Consider the following 27,310-nt stretch of genomic DNA (forward strand, 5'->3'; position numbering starts at 1 on the left):
AACTGCAAACAACAATTATTTGAATGAGAAGGGAGACTCTTCAATACCAATAGTGTAACTTATATTAAATAAACAACAACCACATAGCTTAGTTACATACTTCATATATTTTGGACTAGAATAGCTTCCAAGAGGCACCATGTCATCCATCATAAGAGTGATCTTCAGCCAGTGTTTAATTTGTAAAAGAATATGTTCTGGGGCCTAAATTTTTGCTGAAATGCCCAGAGTCGGCACTATCGAACATCGGGCAGCAAATGCCAAGTCTGTATAGTCTTCATTCAACCTCATATCTCTTTAGCCAGCACCAGAAGACACCTGCCTCTTTATCTCACTTCTTCAGGTTATTTTTCATCTCTGCTTTGTTCCTTTGTTGCTATTTGTCATTATTGTTCGGTCTTTCTCTTCCTCATTTTCCCTTTTTGTATTTTTCTCTGTGTTGCTCTGTATCAACGGTTGTTGAGGAAAAAGAAGTGCCAGTCTCCAAAAAGAGTGCCTGTGGGCACTACCTGTATGGAAAATGCTACTTACCAGTATGCATCTGTTCTTGGCATGTAATCTGCAGATCCACACACTAAGCATAGATCGCCATCTGGTGTTGGGCCCGGATGTTTGCACTTGTTTTTGTCTTGGAAAAGTCTTCGGAAGTCACAAGATAGGTGACTCCTCCTTTGGATGATAGTGCGCATGGGCATCGGCTCCATCTTCAGATTGTTTTATGCCAGCAGGGAAATGATGGAGTTTTGTGAGAAACATAAAAGATGCCCATGTATGCTGTATCTAAATAAGATAATACTAGAACAGATAATGGTAGCCGGGGAGGTGGGTGGGCGTGTGTGGATCTGCAGCTCTACATGCCAAGAACAGATGCATACTGGTAAGTAGCATTTTCTGTTCTAGGCATATGAGCTGCAGATCACACACTAAGCATAGATTGTATAGCAGTACGCCTCCTTAGCGGCGACCACCAGTATCTGTTGCAGTAGTTTGAAATAATGTTTTGAGTACAGCCTGGCCCACACTAGCTTGCTGTTTTGTTTGCACATCTACACAATAGTGCTTTGTGAATGTATGCGGTGTGGACCATGTAGCTGCTTTGCAGATGTCATGTAAGGGAATGTTCCCTAAAAATGCCATTGAAGCCCCTATCTTTCGGTAGAGTGTGCTTTAGGGGGAACTGACAATGTTCGTTTTGCTCTGCGATAGCAAATCTGTATGCATTTGACAATCCACCTAGCTATGCCAGATTTTAATATAGGGTTGCATTTATGTGATGGTGAGAAGAATACGAAAAGTTGTTTTGTCTTGTAAAAAGGTTTTGTTCTCTCAATGTAATAAAGCAATGCTCTTTTGACATCCAGAGTGTGAAGAGCTCTTTCTGCGACTGTTTGTGGTTGAGAGAAGGACACTGGCAACTCTACAGGCTGATTGAGGTGAAAGGGAGAAATAACCTTAGGGAGGAATTTAGGATTAGTTCGTAGAACCACCTTATTATGATGTATTTGTAAGAAAGGTTCCTGAATGGTTAGTGCTTGGAGCTCACTAACTCTTCTAAGAGAAGTGATAACCACTAAAAAAGCAACCTTCCATGTTAAAAACTGTAGCTCACATTTATGTAGAGGTTCAAATGCAGGACCCATTAGTCTTGTGAGAACTATATTTAAATTCAACACAGGTGAGGGTGGTACTCTGGGAGGAATTATTCTTTTGAGGCCTTCCATAAATGCTTTGATGGCAGGTACTCTGAAAAGTGATAAGTGTTGCCTATTTTGTAAATAGACCGCTATGGCAGCGAGGTGCAACCTAATAGATGTATAAGCCAAGTTACACCTTTGGAGATGTAGTAGGTAACCTATGATGTGTTGGATAGACAAATTCAGGGGATTGATGGTGTCGTTATGACAATATATAAAACATCTTTTCCACTTGGCTGCATAGCAGGCCCTAGTGGTGGGACGTCTAGCCTCCTTAATAACGTTCATATAGTCAGGGGGAAGGTTAAGGTAACCAAATTCTAAGACCTCAGGAGCCAGATCGCAAGGTTGAGCTGAGCTGGGTCCGGGTGTTTGATCTCTCCACGGTTCCGGGTTAAGAGGCGTGGGGAGAGGTGCAGTTTTTGGTGCGGAACCACAGAGTTCCAGTAATGTGGTGTACCACGGTTGTCTGGCCCAAGTTGGAGCAACTAGAATGAGAGTCAGTGAGTATTGCTGTAGCTTTCGCACCACCAATGGAATGAGTGATAGAGGCGGAAAAGCGTATGCAAATCTGCCTGACCAATTCATCCATATTGCATTGCCTTTGGACAATGGGTGTCGGAATCTGGCGGCAAAGTTTGGACATTTGGTGTTTTCGTGTGTGACGAAGAGGTCTATGTGTGGTTGGCCCCATATTTGAAAAAATGGTTGGAGAACTTGCGGTTGAAGTTCCCACTCATGAGTCTGTTGCGTTTGACGCCTTCACAGATCGGCTATGTTGTTTTGGACTTCTGGGACATGTTGGGCTAGGAGAAAAATGTTCTGCGGTACAGCCCATCTCCATTTGCTTTGTGCTAGATGAGAGAGCTGTAGAGAGTGTGTCCCGCCTTGTTTCTGTATGTAGTACATGGCTGTCATGTTGTCCGTGCGGACTAGGACAGCCTTGCATGATATTTGCTTTTGGAATGCCTTTAGGGCTAGGCATATGGCTAGTAACTCCAGGTGTTTGATGTGGAGTAATTTCTGTTGAGGAGTCGACCTGGCCTGCATGGTGTGATGTAAAAGATGAGCTCCCAAGCCGGAGAGCGATGCGTCCGCTGTAAGGACAATTTGTGGAACTGGCTCTAGGAACGGGCGCCCTTTGGAAAGGTTTTTGGTGTTCCACCACTGCAGAGAGCGGTGAGTGTGACTGTCTACCAACACCAGATCTGTTAACTGACCTTGAGCCTGGTTCTATTGGCGTCCTAGGAACTCTTGGAGAGGACGCATCTGGAGTCTTGCGTGAGGCACTATGAATATGCAAGAGGCCTTCATCCCTATGAGTTGCATGAACACTCGAGCTGGAAGAGAGTGTTGAGGCTGAAATTTGGTTATGAGGGCTTGCATGCTTGCTATCCTGGCTGGAGTGGGATACGCGAGCGCTTTTGAGGTGTCTATTGTGGCCCCTAGGTCCTGTTGTATGTGGGACGGTTGTAGGTAAGACTTTGCGTGGTTTACTGTAAACCCCAAGTCGTGGAGTAGTTGAATAGTGGCGTGAGTGTGGTGTACACACTGACTGTATGAGTTGGCTTTTATGAGCCAGTCGTCTAGATATGAGAAGACGTGACTGTGCTGTCTTCTTAGATGAGCTGCCACTACCGCCAGGCACTTGGTGAATAACCGGGGTGCTGTGGTGACTCCAAAAGGGAGTACTTTGAATTGGTAGTGTTGACCGTCCACTACGAACCTGAGATATTTCCTGTGAGATGTGTGAATGGGAATATGGAAGTAGGCGTCTTTGAGATCTAGAGTGGCAAGGAAGTCGCCTTGTGAAAGAAGAGGAAGGACCTGCTGAAGTGTGACCATGTGAAAATGGTCTGACTGTATGTAGAGGTTTAAGGATCTGAGGTCCAGAATAGGTCTCAGAGAGCCGTACTTTTTTGGTATGAGAAAATACAGAGAGTAAACCCCTGTGTTTTGTTGGTGCAGGGGAACTGGTTCTATTGCACTCTTTTGTGGGAGGGAGATGACTTCCTGCTTGAGCAGTGATAAATGTTCTAACGACATTGGGCGCTGTTTGGGTGGCTTGTTTGGGGGGGTAGAGGTGAGTTCTAGACAGTAGCCTGATTGAATGATTTGTCTCACACACCTGTCTGTGGTGATGTTGGTCCAAACAGGCAGGAACTGTTGTAATCTTCCCCCGACTGGAGTGGAATGGGCCGGGGGGGGAACGGTGGGAAGTCATTGGGTAGGGGTGGAGGCAGAGCGGGTGTTGTTGGTCTTGCCTCTACCTTTGTTATTGTTGCCTCTGTAGCCTCCTCTCTGGTAACCTCTGGTGAATGTAGACTGGGTGGGAGTCTTATAAGAGGTGGAGGGGTTGTCAGAGGAGTAGCCTCTGGAGGTGCCCTTGTAAGAGGGACGACAAAAGGAACGTCTGGGAGCTTCCGATTGCAAGGCTCCCATTGATTTAGCTGTGTCCGTGTCCTTCATCTTCTCAAGGGATGAATCAACATTAGGGCCAAATAAGTGTTCCTGATCGAATGGTTGGTTTAAGATGGAACTTTGTACTTCAGGTTTGAAACCTGAAATGCGTAGCCAGGCATGTCTACGCAGGAGAACACTTGTGTTGACAGCTCTGGAGCCGGTATCTGCCACGTCCAGCACGCAACGAATGGAGGTGTTGGTGATGAGTCTCCCCTCTTGTATAAGATGATTGGCTTTGTCCTTATATTTGTACGGGAGGTGTTGCAATAGGGTTTTAAGTCGGTCGTAATGTGCCCTATTGTACCTAGCTAACAGTGCTTGAGTGTTGGCGATACGCCATATGTTAGCTGCCTGTGAAGCGGTTCTTTTGCCAGAGGCGTCTAAGAGTTTGGACTCTTTATCGGGGGTGGAGAGTCCCCTGATGTTTGAGAGTTGGCCCTTTTTCTAGCATTGGAGACTACAAGAGAGTCCAGCGGTACAGGGCCCTTAATGTACGCTGGGTCTGCTGAGGCAGCCTTGTACTTTTTCTCAATCCTGGGGTTAATAACCCTAGCCCTGACAGGATCTTTAAATACCTCAGGTACATCCTTGGTAACTCCTTTTAGCATGGGCAGAATAGTGGTGGACCACCTTTGTGGGTTATCAAAGGTGTCCATAAGGAAATCCTCTTACACAGGGTCAGTATGTAAGTCAACCCTGTGGTATTGGGCAGCTCTGTGTAGAAGCTGATGAAAACCCATTGTGTCCTCTGGAGGGGAAGGCCTGGAAGGGTAGATGTCATCCTGTGGAACATTAGGGACATCTGGCGTACTATAATCGTCCCAGGGGTCAGGGGAATAAGGTGGATCCCCTAGTGGCTCATCATCCGCACCCCTTCCTGTGTCATCAGAGGTGTCATCATCATCATCCATTGGTGGAGGAGATGATGTAGGAGAATGGTGTGGTGGAGGAGGAGGTGGGTGAGGTGGTGGAGAAGGGACCCTGAGGGGAGATGTGGCAATGTCCCTTTTTTTAGGTGGTGGAGCCGGCACAGGCGTATCCAATGGTCTCTTCTTTGTACTTAAAGTCAGCTGACCAGCTTTAGGGTCTTTTAGAAGAGTTTTCTGTTTAGGGTCTGGTTTAAATATCTCTTCTGATAAAGGCTGGTCTTTCGGCGCCGACCTTATAGGTTCGGAAGACTTGCGCAACACCGACTCTGGAACGGTTTTGTGCTCCTTTGGCTTGGAACTGTGATGTTTTACAGTCTCTATGGCCGCTTGTGGAACTGGGTGTTTTTTCGGATCCGAAGGGTCTGAATCCAAAGCTTTAGGGATCGGCTTTTTGCTCAGCTCCGAGTGTTTTTTCAGAGTTGAGGGGGCGGTGCCTGTAGATTTTGGTGCCGAGTGCTTGGATGTGGGGGCAGCGATCGGCACGGAGGAGGAGGGCGGTTTCTTTTTCGGTGCCGGTGTCCACTCGGTACCGATGGTAGACTGACTCGAGCCTGAGTCACCTGAAGGCTTAGTAGGCTTCTTTGCCGGGCCCAAGGGCGGGGCATGGGAAGCAGTCTCTCGGTGTGCACCTGGGCCCGAAGGTGAAGGTGTGACCGAAGCCTTTTTCGATAGTGTAGGGAGGGGGTCGGCGTCGACATCTCAACTTATGACCTGCTGCCCAGGAGTGATGTCCTCGAGGTTGGAATCATCGGCTACGGAGGCGCTGACTGGGCCTTCTTCGATGCGCTGCTGTTCTGGTACCTCGACGCCCTCCTGGAAGATGTCATCAGGGATGGGTGCCGACGAGCGAGCCATTGTTCTCCTGGCTCGACGATCTCAAATGGTCTTCTTCGAGCGGAAAGAGGCACAAGCTACACAGTCTCTGGCCTCGTGCTCCGGAGACAAACAGAGGTGGCACACCTCATGCAGATCGGTGTGGGGAAATTTCGACCCACATTGAGGACATTTCTTGAATGGCGTCCTTTCCATGAGCCAGATACCAAGGCCCAGGTAGGCCCGAAGGCCTTCGTCGACGACCGGAATCGAGGACTTCAGTGTTGAAGAGACGCACGATGACTGGGAATCGTGATCGAAAACAATACCGGAGAAGGGTGAAGGATTGCGCGTCGAGAGTGGAATCGGTGACAGTTCCGAACTGGAGCGCGAGAAACACATCCGAGCCCGATGGCGGGGAAAAAAACAATCTGAAGATGGAGCTGATGCCCATGCGCACCATCATCCTAAGGAGGAGTCACCTATCTCGTGACTTCCAAAGACTTTTCAAGACAAAAACAAGTGCAAACATCCGGGCCCAACACCAGATAGCTATCTATGCTTAGTGTGTGAACTGCAGCTCCTATGCCTCGAACATACTGGTTCCAATTAAGTACTTGTTGCAGCCAACGTCAGCAATTAAATCGGGACATAAAGGTCCAAAAGTACAATGAGAAAAGCTAAATATAAGTATCAGAATTCAAGGGTTCTTTAGGCTAAAAATCTAGAAATCCCTCACGGCGAGTCTCATGACATGGGACCAATTGGCAATAAGTACTAGAAATCAATGAAAAATAAGCAATCATAGTTGGCCTGTCAGTGACAGACATATTACCAGTTTTCTCTTCAATGTTCGCCAATTTCCACATAGTCAGTTTTTCGGTGTGGTCAGGCTGGCTTGGGTAGCCTGGCGCAGGTCGAATGCCCTCGTAGCGGATCTTGCGAAGTTCAGCAACATCCAGCTGTTCACTGCTGCAGTAACTCCAGAACTCTTTTCGAACCCTCTCGTGGAGCTCCTCTGCAAATGCCTTTGACATGAAAAGAAAACACACGCCAAACAATTAATTGTGGGTGGCTGTTAATACACTTGAGGTTTTTTGCTAAAAGTCTGCATAATAAAAACAGTACTTAATAAAGACACTTCCCGCTTAACCCATCTACATTCATCAGTGGACTTAATCCCATGTGGAAAGACCATATTTATTTAATTTTGCATGATTTATTTTTTGACATTTTTTCTTATTTTCATAACATGGACTTTCTCATAAATACACTGCTTAAAACTCATACATAGATGCACAAACAATACTACAATAAATACAACATCACAACAATACACTGTGCAACAATAGTATTGCCTCCACTCACCATAGGACATAGGATTCCCCCCACTCATCAATCAGTATACATCACTCATTCACCACTCCCATGAACTCCATATACACAAATCTTTCAAACTCACAGAAAAAAAATCTTTAACAGATCGCAAAGGAGGCCATTCTTCTTTAGCCTTCCATTGCGACATGTACTAGCAATTTTTAGAAACACAAATAATGTAAGCCACCTCCTTCAGGACCTGACACTTTGTATTTTTTAATTCACCAAATTCAACAAGCAGGGGAATCTAGTAATCGAGGTCTGATCAGAGAAAATTCCAATTATTCATATGTAATCAGATATGGCTCACTAGGGGTGAACAGTGCATCTCCACTAATGGTTCAACTTCCCCATCATCTGGTTCTAGGGTCCATTCAGAAAGCATGGTACAAACAGCAATAACACCCATCTTGGAGCTAATCGCACACACAACCTGAGGGGTACCTCCTCTCTTCGTGTGTTGTCTCCAACCGGCGCCTCAAGGTCAGTAAAATGCAGCTGCTCTCTGCTTAAATTATAACTCGTGGGAACATACCATTTGTTTGCATATATTTCCCTGTATTGTGATCAAAATAAACGGAGGAATACATACCCTTTCTTCACCTATTTGTTTTTCTACAATCACCTCATAGCTTTTTCCACGTTTACCATTTTTTCCCTTCTATAGGTAAGCCCATTTTTACTATTTAATCATTACCATCCCATTATCTGTATATTTACCATGAGACTTTTTCCTTAACTTTTATATCTAAATAAATAATTATGTTATATATTTTTTTATCATCTTACCTTGACCAAATCCCCTAAATCTATCTATCTATATCCCTAAACAACCTTAAACCCTTACCCTTAACTCCCTACCCTAATTCCCAACACTTATTACCATAATGTTTCACCTTTAAGCCCTTAACTTTCACCCCTTACTTTGTCATCTTGACCCCCTCACCCATAAGCCCTTACCCATAACAACTTAGCCCATTTCACTTTACTCCTTATCCTTAACCCATAACCCATTGCTTGACCTACCCTTAACCTCTAGCCCTTATTCAGTTGCCCTCATCCTTAACTCTAACCCCTACTCTTACGCTTTAACTCTACTGACACACCTTCACTCTTTCCCTTTAACCCCTTATTCTCGGTCCCTTTAACCCCTTAGTCTCTTACACTTCACCCCACTCTTGGGCTCTTTCTCATATCCCTTTACTACTAACTCATCCCTTAACCAGTTACTCTTAGCCTCTTACTCCCTTTCATTTACATTCTAATATGAACCCTTCGCTTCCTTACCCTTAATGTCTTGCTCTTAACCATTTCCCCCTTTGCTTCATCCCTTACCATCACCCCTTTACTTCTTACTGCCTTGCTTCCTTAACTTAGCCCCCTACCACCATATCCTATTCTACTTACCCTTAAGTCCATACCCTCAGCCATTTACAAATACCAATATCCCCTTAACCTTAATCACTATCTCCATCCCATTCACCTCTTACCCTGAGCCCTTGCCCACTTACCCTAGCCACTTATCCCTATCCATTTCCTTAAATCCCTTAACCCTGTACCCTTAACACCAACCTTTAGAACTTGGCTTCAACCCCTTATCATTACCATTCAACCACTGCCCCTTAGCCTTAACCCCTTACTGTTTATCACTTATAGGTGTACCTTTAATCCCTTTCTGTTAACTTCTTATCTCTGAAGCCTTAACTATTTATCCTTATTTTCATTGTATGAATTGCAATGAACTGGCAAACGATTAGATGGTCTACAATGAAACTGTAGTCCATTTGGAAATACCTATAAGGAAATGGCATGACAAGGGACTGAATGTAAACAAATGATATGTGATCACCAGTTGGTCAAAGAAGACGTCTGACTTAACTTTAAAGCGATCTGTACTCTTAATTTTGTTACATGTCATGTTGTATAAGCAGAATGCTGAGAAAACAGCTGAAAATATAAGGGTGCCATGGCACACAACGTAGATTGAAGCCTTGCTCAAGAGAAGAAAAATTATTGGACAGGTTTGTTATGCGAGCAAGGAGATCCAGATCTGTGTCTGGAGGAGGAGACATAGTGAAGGCATTATTTTGTCTGAGAAGCATGCAAAAGGAATATGCTACTTACTAGTATGCATCTGTTCTTGGCATGTAGAGCTGCAGAGCCACACACTTAGGATAAGATCGCCATCTGGTGTTGGGCTCGGACGATTGCAGGTTGTTGTTGTCTTTGGAAGAAGCCTTTTGGTCACGATATAGGTGACTCCTCCTCTGGACAACAGTGCGCATGGGCATCCACTCCATCCTCAGATTGTTTTTCGCCATGATAGGAATTGATGGAGTGTATAAGAATAAAGAGAAAGGATGTCCATGTGTAATGCCTAATTAAGACAATGCTGGAACAGATACAGGTCCCGGGTAGGTGGGTGGGCGTGTGTGGCTCTGCAGCTCTACATGCCAAGAACAGATGCATACTGGTAAGTAGCATATTCCGTTCGAGGCATATGAGCTGCAGATCACACACTTAGGATAGACTATATAGCAGTGTCTCCCCTAGCGGTGGTCACCTGTATCTGTTGCAGCAGTTTGGAATAGAGTTTTTAGGACAGCTTGGCCTACGGAAGCTTGTTGTTTGGATTGCACATCAACACAGTAATGTTTAGTGAAGGTGTGTGTGTGGTAGACCATGTGGCTGCTTTGCAAATATCTTCTAAGGGAATGTTCCCTAAGAATGCCATGGAAGCCCCTATTTTACGTGTGGAATGCGCTCTAGGGGGAACTGTAAGAGTGCGTTTAGCTTTTTGGTAACATATTTGGATACATTTAACTATCCACCTGGCTTTATACCTGATTTTGAAATGGGGTTGCCTTTATGTGGTGGAGAGAAAGCCACAAACAGTTGTTTGGTTTTGCGAAAAGGTTTGGTTCTGTTGATGTAATAAAGCAAGGCTCTAAGGTATGAAGGGCTCTCTCAGCTACTGAGTCTGGATTAGGGAAGAAGACTGGCAGCTCGACTGATTGGTTAAGATGGAAAGGGGAAACGACTTTTGGTAGGAATTTTGGGTTTTTCCTAAGAACCACTTTGTTACGATGTAGTTGTAGGAATGGTTCTTCAATAGTTAAGACCTGTATCTCACTTACCCTTCGCAGGGATGTGATTGCGATAAGGAAAGCCACTTTCCATGTAAGGAATTGCAGTTCGCATTTATGCATAGGTTCAAATGGAGGGCCCATGAACCTTGTTAGAACAATATTTAGATTCCACACAGGAGAAGGTGGTAATCTGGGAGGAATAATTCTTTTGAGACCTTGCATGAAGGCTTTGATGGCTGGTACCTTAAATAGTTACAAGTGTTTTCGATTTTGTAAGTAGGCTGCTAACGCTGCTAGGTGTAGACGTATGGAGGAATACGCTAAATTGCATCTTTGCAAGTGTAGTAAATAGCAAATAATGTTTTGGATGGAAGCATCCAGTGGACGTATATTATTGTTAGTGCAGTAAATGGCAAATCTTTTCCATTTTGCAGCATAACACGCCCTAGTAGTAGGTCTTCTAGCTTCTTTTATGATATTCATACAGTCTGGTGGGAGATTGAGGTAACCGAACTCTAAGACTTCAGGAGCCAGATCGCCAAGTTCAGTTGCTGTGGATCGGGGTGTCTGATTTCTCCATGGTTCTGGGTTAATAAGGCCGGGGAAAGGCGCAGTTTTTGATGTGGAACTAGCGATAGTTCCAGAAGTGTCGTGAACCAGGGTTGACATGCCCAAGTGGGAGCTACTAGAATCAGTTTTAGAGACTGTTGTGTGAGCTTGCGTACCACAAATGGAATGAGTGGGAGAGGCGGAAAACGGTACGCAAATCTGCCTGACCAGTTCATCCATATTGCATTGCCCTTCGACTGTGGGTGTGGAAACCTGGCGGCGAAGGTTGGGCATTTTGCGTTTTTGTGTGTGGCGAACAGGTCTATGTCTGGTTGGCCCCATTTTTGGAAGAATGGAGTAGGACTTTGGGGTGTAATTCCCATTTGTGGATTTGTTGTGTCTGTCGACTTAGGAGATCGGCAATCTGGTTGTGAACCCCTGGAAGGTGTTCCGCTAGCAGGTAGATGTTTTGGGGAATTGCCCATCTCCAGATGTTCTGTGCGAGTTGGGACAGTTGGAGAGAATGTGTCCCCCCCTGATTTTGTATGTAATACATGGTCGTCATGTTGTCTGTGCGGATGAGGACAGTTTTGTTCCTTAGATGTACTTGAAAAGATTTCAGTGCTAGGAACACCGCTAGAAGTTCTAGGTGATTGATATGGAGCAGTTTTTGTTGAGTGGTCCATTTTCCCTGAGTGGTGTGTTGAAGGAGATGGGCTCCCCACCCTGTGAGAGATGCGTCGGTTGTCAGCACTACTTGTGGAAGAGGCTCTAAGAACGGTCGCCCTTTGGACAGGTTGATGGTGTTCCACCATTTCAGTGAGCGAAGTGAGCGGCTGTCCACCAACACCAGATCGGTAAGTTGTCTGTGAGCCTGGTTCCACTGTTGTGCTAGACATTCTTACAAGGGACGCATTTGAAGTCGTGCGTGAGGCACAATGGAGATGCATGACGCCATCATGCCTAATAGTTGCATAAACACTCTTGCTGGAAGAGAATGTTGAGTTTGAAATTTTAAGATGAGGTTTTGTATGTTGGCTATCCTGGCTGTGCTGGGATAAGCTATGGCCTTGGAAGTATTTATGGTGGCTACCAGATATTGATGTATGTGGGAGGGTTGCAGTTGAGATTTGGGATAGCTGATGGTAAATCCCAAGTTGTGTAAGGTTTGAATAGTGCGGTGAGTGTGGAGAACGCATTTGTCGAAAGTATTGGCTTTTATGAGCCAATCGTCGAGATACGGGAAGACATGGATTTGTTGTCTCCTGAGGTGCGCTGCCACTACTGCTAAGCATTTGGTGAATACCCTGGGTGCAGTTGTTACTCCGAAAGGGAGGACTGTAAACTGATAGTGCTGTCCGTCTACCACAAATCTTAGGTAATACCTGTGAGCAGGATGCATGGGGATGTGAAAGTATGCGTCCTTGAGGTCCAATGTGGCAAGGAAGTCGTCTTGTTGAAGTAGTGGGAGGACTTGTTGGAGAGTGATCATATGGAAGTGATCTGAGTGTATGTACTGGTTTAGTAGTCTGAGGTCGAGTATGGGTCTTAAGGTCTCGTCCTTTTTGGGGATTAGGAAGTATAGAGAATATACTCCTGTACCCTGATGTTGGAGTGGAACTGGTTCTATTGCGTGTTTTTGAAGCAAGGACCGAATTTCCTGTTTGAGGAGCGTAAGATGGTGTGGTGACATTGGACGGTGCTTGGGTGGTATGTGTTGGGGGTGTTCGTGAGTTCGAGGCAGTAACCAAACTGGATAATTTGTCTTACCCACTTGTCTGTTGTAATGGAATTCCAGACAGGTAGGAACTGATGGAGTCTTCCCCCGACCGGAGTGGAATGGTCTGGGGGGAGTGGAGGCAAGTCACTGTTTAGTGGCTGGAGAGGTGTGGGTGTTGGTATTGCCCCGACCTCGGCCCTTGGTGTTGTTTCCCCTATATCCTCCTCTAAAATATCCTCTGTTAGGGGATGTTTGTGCAGAGGTTTTGAAAGTGGAAGAGGTGTCTGTCCCAACGTTTTTGGAGGCTCCCCTATAGAAGGAGCGTCGAAAGGAGCCTCGAGGTTGTGGAGACTGTAATGCTCCCATTGATTTAGCAGTCTCGTTATCTTTTTTCATCTTCTCAAGTGCAGTATCTACTGCGGGCCCAAATAGTTGCTCTTGGTTGAATGGTTGACCAAGTATTGTTGTTTGTACTTCCGGCTTAAAGCCTGAAATACATAGCCATGCATGGCGTCTAAGTAGTATGCTTGTGTTGACCGCCCTAGAAGCAGTGTCCGCGGCGTCTAGTGCACATTTGATTGATGCGTTAGATATGAGTTTCCCCTCTTGGATGAGGTCATTGGCCTGGGATTTGTACTGATCTGGTAGGTGTTGTAAAAGATCTTCTAACTGATCATAATGAGCCCTATCATATTGGGCTAATAGGGCTTGTGTGTTGGCAATATGCCAATGATTAGCAGCTTGTGCTGCAACTCTTTTGCCCGAGGCCTCTAATAGCTTGGACTCTTTATCTGGGAGCGTTGGGTCTCCTGTTGTTTGGGAGTTAGCCCGCTTTCTTGCGTTTGAAGCTACTAAAGAGTCTAGAGGGAGCTGTGCTTTACTGTAAGCAGGATCTTGTGGGGCAGGTCTATATTTTTTTTCAATTCGGGGGTTAAGAACCCTAGCTCTGACAGGGTCTTTAAAAACCTCTGTGGCGTGTTTTATGACTCCCTTAATCATGGGCAAGATTTGAACTGATTTTTGAGACTGTTCGAATGTGTCTAGAAGAAAGTCTTCTTCGGGTGTATCTGAGTGCATGGTGACGCCATGGAAAAGTGCCGCCCTGTTTATCAGCTGCCCAAACCCTAGGTGGTCATCTGGAGGGGAGGGTTTGGAGGGGTATGTAGTGGGATCAGGAATATCAGGTAAAGGGTAAGCCCAGGCATCTAAGGGTGTCGTATCCGGGAGTGTGAAAGGATCATTAGGATCGTTAAGGTCATCCGGATCACCCCCTCCCCCTAAGTCATCATCATCATCCTGTGGAGGTGGTGTTCGGAATGCGGCGCAGGCTGGACAGCTGGATTCTTTATGTTCCGGCGAGAGACACAGGTTGCAGACCTCGTGGTGGTCACTGTGGGGGAACTTTGCTCCACATTGGGGGCATTTTTTAAAAGGTGTCCTTTTCATGAGCCGTGTCCGGAACCGGTCCGATTGAATTTCGACGTCGAGTTGTAAAGATTTTTCGCTTCGAAAGCTGGATTTTCAGAAGTTTTCAGCCGGAGTGGAAAAGTTCATCCGAACCCAATGGCGGAAAAAAACAATCTGAGGATGGAGTGGATGCCCATGCGCACTGTTGTCCAGAGGAGGAGTCACCTATCTCGTGACCAAAAGGCTTCTTCCGAAGACAACAACAACCTGCAATCATCTGAGCCCAACACCAGATGGCGATCTTATCCTAAGTGTGTGATCTGCAGCTCATATGCCTCGAACAGAGAGTTTCCCCGTACACCTCAGCGAGAGACCATAACCACAAAATCATTTTTTAAAGGTAGCAGTGAGACACAGTAGGATTCAAAATCAGACTCAATATTCGATTGATTTCTATCAATAACTATAAAGAAGCTCATTTTCGAAAGGATCCTAGGATGCAAAATGCCATTCACAAATCTAAATATACACAGGCACTGTGACATGCCATTAGCTCTCAACAGGATACTCCTGTTATTTGGGGAAATTTCCTTTTTTAAAAACAGAAGTAGAGAAATCATCCAGTCATGTTTTGCTGTAAAAGAAGGTTGTAATGACCAGACAAAAGGGTTTCTAACCAAGGCATGAGGGTCGTTTGTTCTTAGGAGATAGACTAATGTTATTATCAATGGCCTGTGCTTATAAAATAACACTTATGCAGTTAAATCAGAAGTAAAGTGTGGGTGTCTTGCTTTAAGCAGTAAAAGAATAGATTACAGAAATTGACTTTTAAAATTCAGCTCACATCAGGGAATAAGTATCTATCAAAATTACACAGAAGAGGCACATGAAGACTAAGGACCTTATTTAGCCTTTGGCAATAAGGACACTCCGTCAAAATATGACAGATATTGCATCAGCCATATTACCAGTGGTATAGGCTACAATGCACTTGGAATACAGCAGGCGGAAACTTTGTCAAGTTTCTGATAGAGTATCCTGTCCGCCAAACTCTAGTTAAGGCCCCAAGCTTTCCACCCACCAAGGTGTTAAGTCTTGGGAGTCCACCAGGAAGCGGTGTGGGTGAAACCCACTGGAAGATGTAATTTGCGGAAACGACCTGTCTGGTAAATGTTTAGTCACAGACCACAAAAGTGAGTACTCTCAATGCCACCAACATCATAGTGACTTATACAGTTTTTACCTTGGGAATTGTATAGTGCTAGAAGGGGAAGGGAAGGTGTACTAGAAAACATAAATTTGTCATCGTTTATTTGGAAGGGTTTTTTCTGTTTTCAAATGAATTGGTAATGTTGCCAGATGTTAATCTAATGGTCACAAAAAGAAGATAAACAAAAATACGTGTGCACATAATCATGGGAACTGAGAAACCCTGTTTTCAGATTAATGAAACCTTGATCCTTCTGAAGGTAAACCAGTCATTGTATTCATGACACTTCTCACAAATTGTAAATCTGATACTGTGTAAAGAGTCTAGGGGTTGCTTTATGAGTGGACAGGGGCGTGCTAAGGCAATCCCAAAGTGTTCTGTGATGGTGTAGTGAGGTTAAGCAGCCTTAGGCTTAACACAGAGGAGTCGGTACCTTGAAGGCTTGGGGACCAACCTGACACCGTTGGCCCACTTCGACAAGGGCTGGGGGGCTCGTGCAGTGGCATTTGGCGACATCTGCTTTTGACTGACCGGAGTCCTCTTGGTCTTTCTTTGGCTGTCTGCAGAATGCAGGGGACAGTTCCGCTGTCCCTCGGGAGGCCTTGGTTCCTGAGCGAAGGCTGGCAGGTCTACCATGCTTTGGGGGCTCAGAAGCTGCAGTACAAGTTGACTTCTTGTGCAATAGGCGAAGTCAGTGAGCAGGCCGGCAGGGTTGGTGCCAAGTCAGTTGCTGGGTCTTTGGTTCACACTGTGCGCCTCTCCTCGTCAAACTTGTCTTCCTTGAAGTCGTCAGGATCTGTTCATCTAGTGCCAGGGCTCCCCTAAATACTCAAATTAGGGGTGTTAGGGGATTGTATAGTAGTAGCCAATGGGCTACCGACCCTTTAGGTCACTACGCCTCCTATATGACCACTTCCTGTTGGAAGTGCGCATAACCCTGTCTCAGAAATCCTAAGTATGCCATCAGAAAGATGTCTACTTCTGAAAAATGGTGTTCACCTCTGTTTAGCCCACCTTAGAGGTGGTACTAGCCTTGGGGCGGCACGCCTACCTGACTAGCTAATCTTTGATCAGGTGCTAAAGGGGCTCTGGACAAGGGGGTCAGCTTCCTCTCCTGTGAGGCGGAGCAAGGTTCGCACTTCAAAGGCAGCAGCTCTTTGAAGCCTGCCAGCCTAGGAAGGCTAATCAGCAGGTCATCTAGTGGGTGGGGGCATTACACCTACTTCCCGGTAAGGCTTTTCTTCTGGGCCTCCTGAGAGCAGAGGCGATCACCCTAGGAGGTCAGAACAGTGTCTCGGATGGCAACCTCCAGAAACCAGTCAGGGAACACACCAGAGGCTGATAGGCTTTCAGGGCGGCACCTCTAAGATGCCCTCTGGGTGCCTGTATTGGTAAATCCAACACATGGATCAGAATGGGTTTAACAATACGAGATGTTTGATACCAAATATCCCTATTCTCATTGACGCCATCAAGTAGCTGGGGAAATTGTTTTCGCAGTGTCCAGCACATATTTTAAAATGGCTTCCCTGTCCACTGGCAGTAATAAGACTGACCAGCAAAGGGGCATATCTGCTCATGCAGGGATGCCCTCACATGTAATCTAACTTAGGGCTGTCAGGCATGTTGTAGGGATGATTTACAAATATTACATGCAGAATTGAGGGACATGACACACGAGGATGTGTGACATGTCGGGTTTTCACTTTCGTCTGCAAGACACGCAGCCTGCAATAGCAGCCTTGCATGTGCTTGGCGACGGGTCCTTTAGGGTGGTACAATTCGTGCTGCTGCCCTTAGGGACCCTCTTTAGTACCACAGGCCCGAGGAACCAGGGGCACCATTTACTAGGGTCTTACAGAGGGTGGTAAAAGTTTTGCTAATTGGGGAAACAATTGAACATTTTTAGGGAAACACTGGTACTAGAGACCTGGTTAGCAGGAATCCAGTACACTTCATTCAAAGTTGCATCAAATACCAGCCAAAAGTATGTGGGGGGGGATACTGCAACAAGAACCCAGCTCCCTACACGAATAATCACATAAATCCTGTTTGTCTCTCAGGATCCAGATGTAGTAAAATATGCAGGTAAATTTCAAGGAAAATAAACAGAACACCAAACTTGCATGCCTGAACAGCTCAGGAAACTCCAAAAGGACTGTAGCAATAAGACCGCCCAAGAGCAGCTTGAAGCTAACTTTTTCTCAGCCTCCACCCTTTTCTAAGAGGCCCTCTATTTCTCTGTTGAACTATCCCCTAGGAAAACATTCAGAGGCATTTTACTCTATCTCCCCCCTGGCGCTAGAAGCGCTTTCGTTCAGAACCTTGATGGTCTCTTGGAACCCATCCACGTCAGTAACGAGTTTACTATTCTCAGCGGATTTAATGTTTATCTAGAAGACAATGAGGACAAGGAGACTATCACCCTACTAGAGACGTTAGGGGCTTTGGGCCTATCCCAGATGATTCAATCACCCACTCATGAGGCAGGACACACGCTTGATGGGATATTCACTTCCATGCAAGGACTATTACAAGAAGAAATTCTCTCACTGACACGAACAGATCATTTTTTAATTAAGTTTGACTTGGCAGTTCCTAAAGCTCATCTGGAAAGGATAACAAAAACTCTCTCTTCTAACTATATAGGTTGGAACAAAGTAGATAAAGCCATGCTTCAGACTTATCTAGACGAGACACGTCCATAGCTAAATCTTTCTTCAGAATCAGCTGCCCTTAAATATACTGATTGGCTCAGTGAAGCATTTAAGGTCTCAGGACCCACTGGGAAAACCTCAGGGAATCGGAATTCTCCATCGACCCCTTAGTTTACCGATGCCCTGCCATAGGAAAAACAAAAGTGCTGTAGAATGGAGAGACGCTGGAGAGCGAAATAGGGCACAGAAGAAAAAGAGATGTATAAAACTGTCTTAATCCATTATAAAAATTTACTGAGGGCTGAAAAAAGGATTTTTTTACTAAACAAATTGAGAAAGCTAAAAACACCTCTAAAGACTTGTTCAGGGTAGTAAATAAATTGGTGTAGTTACCGAAGATCGAAGGAATCAAATGTGACCAAAATATTTGCGATTCGATTGCAGCAGCCTTTAAATCTAAAGCTGTGGATATCCATGACGCTTTTGTAGCCACGTCAGATCACAGCCCCAACAAATTTCCCATCTGTTCCAAATCTAAGAGGAACCATTTTTGTTATTTTGTCCCCAACCTCACCTGTGGTGGTAGACAAGCACATAAAAGAAGCCAAATCCAGGTCGCCAGCTGACCCCTGCCCACCGGCAGCTCTTAAAAGAGATAGTGGAGGTGGTGAGCTCTGTACTTAGAGATCTTCAATAACATGTTCAGCTCAGACAACTTTCCATCTATATGGAAAGATTGCTCCATTCTCCCTCTGTTAAAGAAACCTAATCTAGATGTGTCCAATCCAACTAATTATTGTCCTATAGCCAGTCTGCCTTTTCCGGCAAAAATAGTTGAATAAATTATGAATAAACAACTATCCCAATTCATTCAGGATTATGACCTGCATGTTCATTCCCAGTTCGGCTTCCGACAGGAGCACAGTACCGAAACGGCACTGTTCAACACCACTGAGGAAATCAGGGCCGTGATGGACAGCGGGGGTACAGCCGCCTTGGTTCTCCTCGATTTATCAGCCGCATTCCATACTGTTGACCATAATCTTTTGCAACAGCGGCTGGAATCGATGGGGGTCAAGGGAATGGCATTGACCCTACTGTCCTCCTTTCTGAAGGAAAGGAGATTAACAGTTACAATGGACAGGTACCAATCAGAGCCATATGTTTTACCATGCGTTGTCCCTCAAGGATCTTCTTTGAGTCCAACTCTTTTTAATGTATATGTCTCAGAACTCTCCCCTTTGATCCGAGAATTTGGCTTCAGCCTGACGTCATATGTTGACAACACCCAGATAGTCGTGGCAGCATATAGGCAACAGGCCTCACACACTCTACAGTTTCAGAACTGTATGAGAGAAATAAATAGACGGATGGGAACTCATTGTCTTAAGCTCAACTCTGAGAAAACCGAGGTGATAATCTTCGGTAACTTGCAACCTAGATGGGACAATCGTTGGTGGCTGGTAGAGATGGGTATAGCACCTAAACCAGTGCAAAAGGCGAACAATTTAGGAGTGTGGATTGACAACAAATTAGCACTATCACACCAGACAAATGCTATTGTCTCTGCCTCCCACTTTCTGATAAAGAAACTCAAGAAGATCCTGCTATACATCCCTATGGACTCTAGAAAGATGGTGGTAACAGGACTAGTCCAGACAAAACTGGATTATTGCAATGGACTCTACCTAGGTATGCAGAAGCAATAAGCAATATCAAAAAAAGCCCCAGATGGTTCAAAATACAGCTGCCCGGCTGTTGGGAAATATTTCCGAAGTATGACTCAATGTCCAAGGCGATTCGTAGACTCCACTGGCTCCCGGTGGCACAGCATATCAAATTTAAATCTCTTTGTTTAGCATCCAAGGCTTTGAACAACACAGGACCTCTTTCTCTCAGAAATCACTTTGCCTGGTACCAACCGTCCAGACAACTGCGCTCTACAGGAGCGAGACTGATGAAAGTGCAGAGAAAACAATCCACAGGTTGGGGTGGCGGAGGTTTATCATACGGCACAGCAAAACTGTGGAAAACGCTACCTGTTGAGCTTAGAGGGGCTACCTCCCTCACAATTTTCAGGAAGAAGTTAAAAACATGGCTATTTCAGAATTATTCACCGGACTGGGCGTACTGCATTCATAGCGCCGAGACACCCTCAGGTATTTGCGCGCACAACAAGTTTCATTAACATTAACTACCTAAGCGATGTCTCATTGCCATAGTGCAGCAAGGATGAGGATTCAAGTAAACATCAGGTCTGAAGCTTGGGGTAACTACAACAGGGAGTCTGAGTCAAGCTCCAGATGCCGTAGGCAATGCCATCAGGGATGGAGATGGACTGACACAAAAGCACAGGACACCGATAAGTGGGAAACAGGAGTGGGAGGCAAAGAGCCATATTGGAAATCAAACTGCCAGATACTTTGCAGCTAGTGGATTTAACATAATCTCAGATTATAGCGAAATAATTCAATTCATGGCAAAAAAGTGCATGCAATTTCAGTACACTTTTTTACTATTCATAGTTGGACATTAGAATATAATGTATTGCATACTGTAAAGGGGTGCAGGAGATTCAATGAACTTTGAAGGCATTTGCCTAAGTTAAATAGGAGAGCCTCTCTGATGTCACTACTGCTAATGTATTTCCAACAGCTTGGGTGGACCCTTTGTAAGTAGGTTTAAGGCTAGGACGTCTATGCTTTCTACTAGAATTGTTTCCCTGCTCACTTGTAACATATTCAGAAAGATGTCTGGAAGAAAAATGTCAAATTGAGGATTCATGTTGTGAGAAATATGTCTTCATAAATCAAATTTTAATAAGCAGGTGGACAGCAAGAGTGGGAGAAGAGCTGGGAATTCATTTTTTTGGGGGGCGGGGTTTGCATCCAGTTCTCTTCCTAGTAAATATTGCCTGCATGTTTGCAACTTCGATTATCATCTGCTTTTCTATTTTTACAAGCTTTATGTAAACACAACCTAGTGAGTAATTGGTGGCCCTTTGACAAGCACAGGTATGGCCCAAGTTACCAAATCTGAGCTTAAAGAACAAAGAGTTAAGGCACACACACATCCTTCAACCTAGCTGGAGATAATGGTTATTGGACATGTAACAATAACAGAGACCGCCAGGACTATTTATTTATTGCTGTTGTGAGCTCTGGTAACCTTTTGCCACAACAGCACACACACAATAAATCTACACTGTTATTTTTAGAGACTTTATTGCAAGCCAATTTTAGTGCAGAATAAATTAAACAAAATAATTGCACAACTTAGTAAAATCATAGCAAGAGTGTAAGCACATAAAGCAAATAATATGAAAAAAGACAACATATTATATACAGTGCATTTTTTTTAGAATCCCTATATGCCTAATCTTAAAACACCAAAGCTAGTGCCATAATGAAGGTTTATGTATTTCCAACAAATTCTTACCTGAACTTCATTTATTTACCAGTTTGTAGGTCTTTGTATTGGAAAAGGCTATGCTATGTCGCTAAGGAAAAAGAGGTTATGAAACTAACAGCCCTGGGCCTTCAAGGGCCCAGTTCGGAGCTGCACTGTCTGGAATGTCACGTCAAAGTCCTAATCAAGTCAAAGTCCTAAACCGAGAGCTCTGAACAGTTATTGTATAATCTATCATCTAAACCATATATTTGATATATACATATATCAGATTGTTGCACAATAATGAAAATATATATAATCTTTGCAAATGAATAACGACTTTTATGGTCCAAGACTATAAGCATGTGCATGGCATAGGGGGACCCACCCCTATTAAGCAAAATATGACACTGGCTGAGTTAGGAAGTCAAGGCCAATTACTTGCCACTGGTAATGGTCTTTTTGCTGGATACTTTATCTACCTGCAGATTCCTCACCTTTTGAATCTCCCAGGTGCTAGACTGGATCCTGAAAAACTCCTGCAATAGCTCCAGTGCAACGGTAAGTGGTGTAATTTGCTTCCGCAGGAACGCCAAGCCACTCGAGACATGAAAACAAGGGGATGAAAAAAGGTGTACCCCCTGCACGCTGCCATCAGTTTATATCCTTTTTCCATCCCTCACAGATGCTGAGTGTGGCTCTCTATAGAGGAATGAATACTGAGAGTGTGGAAGTCTAGTTTTGAATCTTGTTAACTCCTGAAAGTTAATTTCACAGAATGGGGAAGCAGGGGGTTGTGGAGAATCTGAAGGTAGAAATGCACCAGAAAGATAATTAATATGCATCAGAAAGAGAATTACTATGCAACAGAAAAACTATTATCATATTCTTTTGAATCAGTACCAAAGCAGCTCTCTCAAAACGGAGATCAGTGGATTTACACCAGGAAGTTCTTAAGGACCGAATGGGCAAAATGGCTCTCGTTGCGGAATTGATAGTTTTGGTGAAATAATGGATGAAAGCCCTTGTAGCGGCCTGGCAGATGTCCAAGAGAGGAATACCTTAAGCTAGGGCTCTAGTTGCAACTATTGTCATGGTATATTGAGTCATCATTATCATCATAGTATTTGCGGTAAATCACCCCCATTGTCAAGCTAATCACAATCCGAGACAAAAAATTGGTGAAGCCTCTGGGAATGCCTTGCGAAAGAGAAAGGGGTTGTCTAAATCGCAGTTTACATGAACATAGTGCGTTAAAGTGGAGTCAAGACTTGACCTTAGTCGGGGTCAAAATAAATTCGGAACAAGGTCGGACACCACGGTCAGCAGAGGCTTAAGCTTTGGCACCAGCGGAGTCGGGACCACCGTCGGTAGAAAAGGAACCAGCGCAGATCTTAGAGTTTGAATGGAAGTCGGCCCTGGAGTTGGTGTGGAACCTAAAGTGGGTTCAAAAGGCACAGATCGTGCCAGGAAGAATAAGCTGGTGGTAATCTGGCTGGAGGTTCCTGGGGATCCTTGGTGCTTGAAAGCATGCCTGAGGAGCCAAAAGAAGGCCAAAAATACACAACATGGCCTCCTTTAAGACCTTGAACTGCTGCAGCATAACTGATGGCCCAAGAAAATCAGAGTGCAACAGGACCAGTTGAGAAATCCATTCCATTATCAGTAGTGAGATTGATTGATACCTTGACGCTCTCCTGACTTCTCTTTGGACACAGATTGGTGGGATTGGGTCAAGTTCTTCTTCAACTTCTTATACTTCTACTTGGACTTTGATGTGGAATTACAAGATGACCTTGACTGCGAAGAGGACTGGTTAAGGGAGCGACCTCGACAGCAGGAACAAGTATGCACACTCGATTTGGAGTGGGACTTATGTGAGGTCTATGTGAGGTATGTAGCTTCTGGTGTTCGGCGTCATACAGCTTTGCTTCACAATCCCAGATCGACTTTGGATGCATGAGGCACACCCTTCATACAACTTGGAATCATGCCCAAGCCCAAACACCAGAGGAACACCTCATGCAGGTCTGTTACCGACATCTATTTTCAGCAGTCACTTTAGAGCTTGAACCCTATAGTCTTCGGTGGGGTCATAATTACCTTGCATACTGGGAAATATTTTAAAAGGAATATGTCAACAGACAAAAAGGGAGCAGAGCTCCGGATTCGAAGGCATGAAAAGAACAAAATTGACATCAGCACACAGGGTTGGTGCCTGTATGCGACCTAGCCACACACAGCATCGCTGCTGGGATAACGTCCGGATCCAATCTTGCACCTGGGGAATATCATAACGGTGAGGAATCTGTGAATAAAAATATCTATCAGAAATGATACAATTCGAAATGTCACATATTGTGAACTAAAGTTAATGAAATATTATAAAATTACTCTCTCATAGAGAGGCATTAGTGTGACTACATGGATTCTAAATCCAATAATTCACTGCAATGACATAGGAACAGTGGGTATCAGAACTTGTTTCCCACCGCTGATGTGTCAGAGAAATTTCAGGCAGCTCTCACTGACCTCTCTAAGAGCCTGCCAGACCAGCATATGAGAGCAGCCTACACAGCTTCTGGAGAGGAGGGAAAGTTCGGCAGAGACAGCTATTGGGGTGGGAGGCAGGTATTTTTTTTTTTACATTTGGGACAGGGAGGAGAGGCCATATTATGTATAGCGCTCCTATTAATTACTCCTTTGCATCTGTGTAGCAGTTGAAAGTAGTGGCAAATGATTTTTAGGGCCATACATAAAGTTATAGATGGGTAAAAAGTGAATAACTGTGGAATGTTTTTTGGCTCTGAGTACCATCAAAAACACAACTTCAGATTTACACACAAAGATAGACCTACCCAATCTGCCCTTCCACATGACAATCTCAGCCTGTTACAATTAATAGTGTGTACTACTAAATAGGTACAACTGAATTACTTTTCAAAGCATTAAAAATATATTTGGGGAGGAGCCTAGCGCTTGACCAAGATGGCCGCGTGAGCCTTGAGCTCCCGCGACCCTCGCGCCCTCCTGCATTTATCCTGTCCTAAATCCTGTTTTTCATGCACGGAATCCTGCAGATGATTCACAGCTGGGGCGATTGACGTTGTCCGGGCTAAGATCGCCCACCGGGAACCGAAGTTGTGCATGGCGGAAGATTGCGGCCTACCTCCGAAGGATGCCAGGGGCTCGCGTTGGCAGGATGCCCGGCCACTAATTGAACAACAGCGGCCTTGGAAGGTGTGAACTGGCGGACGGGTGCCGCTGCACTTTCACTTTCGATTTCTCGCCCTTTGCTTGCTCTGGCCCCGGAGTGCTTCATGCCGATCCCCTGATATCTGGAAGACCTGCACCCGACCCTGGCTGGCTGTTGAAGTTCTGGTTGACTCTGATTCCTCTGGCTGAGCGAGGGACGTCTTTTGTAACTGATCGCCCTGCTGTTCGAGATGCCGGCCAAATCGGAGGTAGACAAGCCGAAGTCTAAGGCTACCAGGCGGGGAGGCTATACCCAATCCAACATTATGGATCGCTATGCCCAGCAGAAGGGGTCGCCTGGTGGATCGGGACAGTCGCTGGAAGTACAGAAGGCCGATCCATCCCCAGCCTCGGAGTTATCATTGCAGGATATCATGGGGGCGATTGAGGGGATGCAATCATCGATTGGGCGACAGTTCGAGACCCTGGCGCACAAGGTGGACACGATTTTGGTCGATGTCAACTTGATTCGCGCGGACCTGGGTAAAACCAATGAGCGGGTCAAGTCCCTGGATCTCAAGACCACTGGCCTCGCGGATGATGTCTCGGAACTCCAGGTTGAGGTTCGTAAGTTACGGACCGCGAATGACCTCTCCGCCCGCCGGCTCGAAGACTTTGAAGGTCGGGCCCGGCGCAACAATGTGCGCCTTATTGGGGTCCCGGAAACTTCGGAGGAGCTCTCCGTGGATTTACTCGTCGAGGACTTGGTGGTGAACCATCTTGCGCCTAAGGGCCTCGGCAAGTTTTTTGCGGTTGAGCGGGCTCACCGAGTGCCTGGCGGAAGGCCTAAGGTGGGAGCCCCCCCGCGACCGATAGTCGCCCGGATCTTTCATTTTCGAGATCGAGACGCTATCCTGCAAGCATCGAGGGTGACAGGCCCGGTGCCTTTTCAGAATGCCTCTGTGAGCTTTTATCCTGACTTCACCCAGATGGTGCAGAAGCAAAGGCAGAGTTTCCTCGGGGTGAAGAGGCGGCTTAGGGAGATGGACCTGAAATATGCCATGCTTTTTCCCGCCAGGTTACGTGTGGTGTATGAGGATCGGACTTTCTTCTTCGAATCGCCGGACATGGCAGGGGACTGGTTGGATGCGCTCCCTCAGCGACAACCCGGCGGGGACCGTGTGGTTGGAGCGGAAGGCGACCGGGATGGACAGGAGTGATACCTCCGGTGTTGGTCTGTTTTGACTCAGCCCCAGACAGTGACTAACACCCTACTGCAGTAATGGGAGGGCGGCGGGGGGAAGATAGGAGCTCTTTCCTCCCTTGGGGTACTTTTTGTAGATTTGTTTTTTATAGGGCGACAGGCACACTGCAAGTTGGGGGGGCTTTGCAAGCAGACGCAGGGGTGCAGGGAGGGGGGGGGATTTGGGATGTTGGGGTTGTTGTTGGGGTTTTTTTTCTTGCAAGGCGTAGTAATTGTTGTCAGTATTGTCCGATTGTGGTTCTCCGGGGGGGGGGTGGAGGTCTCTTTGCGTTTGGGGATGGGGGGTAGGGGCTTAAACATAATTAGCTGGAATGTTAATGGCTTAGGGGATCGCATTAAATCGGGGATAGTCCTACAATTCTTGAAACGGACCTCGCCAGATGTGGTCCTCTTGCAGGAGACCCACCTTATAGGGAATACGTGTTATGCACTTAATAGAAAGGGTTATAAATTCATTGCTCACTCTGGGTTCTCCTCGGGCTCCAGGGGTGCGGGCATACTTGTTAGAGCTTCCCTACCATTCGAGGTTGACTCCACCATTGCTGATGATAGGGGGCGCTTTGTGGCTGTGGCGGGGAGGTGGGAGGGCAGAACGTTGGTATTGGTTTCTGTTTATGTCCCTCCTGCCCTGCAGGCCTCCACGTTTGCTGATCTGGGCAAGGCCTTGTTGGAACTCCCTGAGGGGATGCTGGTGGTGGGAGGAGACTTCAATGCGGTTGGATCTGGATTGTTCGATAGGTACCCACCCAGGGACACAGGGGGGGCCCAGAAGTGGCTTCCCGACTTTATAGATACCTTTGGCCTGGTAGACTGTTGGAGGCTACGGCACCCCACTCAGAGACAATACACCTTTCACTCCGGGGCCCACGGTAGTCTCTCTCGGATTGATTACTTGCTCACTCTGGCTGCGCACGCCTCATTGGTATCTGAGGCTAGGCACATGGCACGGGGTATATCCGATCACTCGCCAGTGTGGGCCCGTCTGGATATTGGCCGGGTAGTGGGGGGCAGGGTGGCTCCCATTAACCCCTGGTACTTTCGTGACCCCAAGCTGCGCAGTGCGTTGCTGAAGGCAGTTGATCACTATTTTCAGGATAATCAGGGTTCAGTTGAATCTGCGGTGTCCTTGTGGGAAGCGTTTAAGACCGTATTGAGAGGGGAGGCCCTTTCCTTGGTAGTGGCCGCCAAGCGGCGGAGAGACGCCGAGGTGACACAAGTTGAGGACGAGATTGCGGCTTTAGACGTGGCCTTGGAGGAGGAGGTTGCAGCGGCCACACTGCATAATTTGAGCTTGAAGCAATTGGAATACAGGGATCTGGTGACGAACGCTGCCAAGACCCTCAGTAGGGAACAGCAGGGTCGATTGTACGATGTTGGTGATAAGGCCGGGAAACTGCTGGCGTGGTTGGATAAAAAAAGAGCGCGTTAATCGAGTGGTGCCGGAGTTGTCGATGGATGGGGGAGAGGTTGTCGCTGACCCCGACGGTATAGTCCAGTGTTTCTCTGACTATTTTCGTACGGTATACACCTCGGTTTCGGATAGGCCGACTGAG

General features: G+C 45.9%; 1 protein-coding gene across 1 annotated transcript in view; it reads right to left on the reverse strand.

Annotated features, from left to right (window-relative positions):
- The window catches only part of MTR (5-methyltetrahydrofolate-homocysteine methyltransferase), a 456,618-nt gene that overhangs the window by 55,985 nt on the left and 373,323 nt on the right, over positions 1 to 27,310 (reverse strand). Inside the window, exon 31 of the mRNA XM_085611389.1 lies at positions 6,735 to 6,927. Coding sequence (XP_085467515.1) covers positions 6,735 to 6,927 — 193 coding nt within the window. The remainder of the gene's footprint in view (positions 1 to 6,734; positions 6,928 to 27,310) is intronic.

This window comes from Triturus cristatus, chromosome 6 (assembly GCF_964204655.1).
Source record: "Triturus cristatus chromosome 6, aTriCri1.1, whole genome shotgun sequence".
Classification (NCBI taxonomy): Eukaryota; Metazoa; Chordata; class Amphibia; order Caudata; family Salamandridae; genus Triturus; species Triturus cristatus.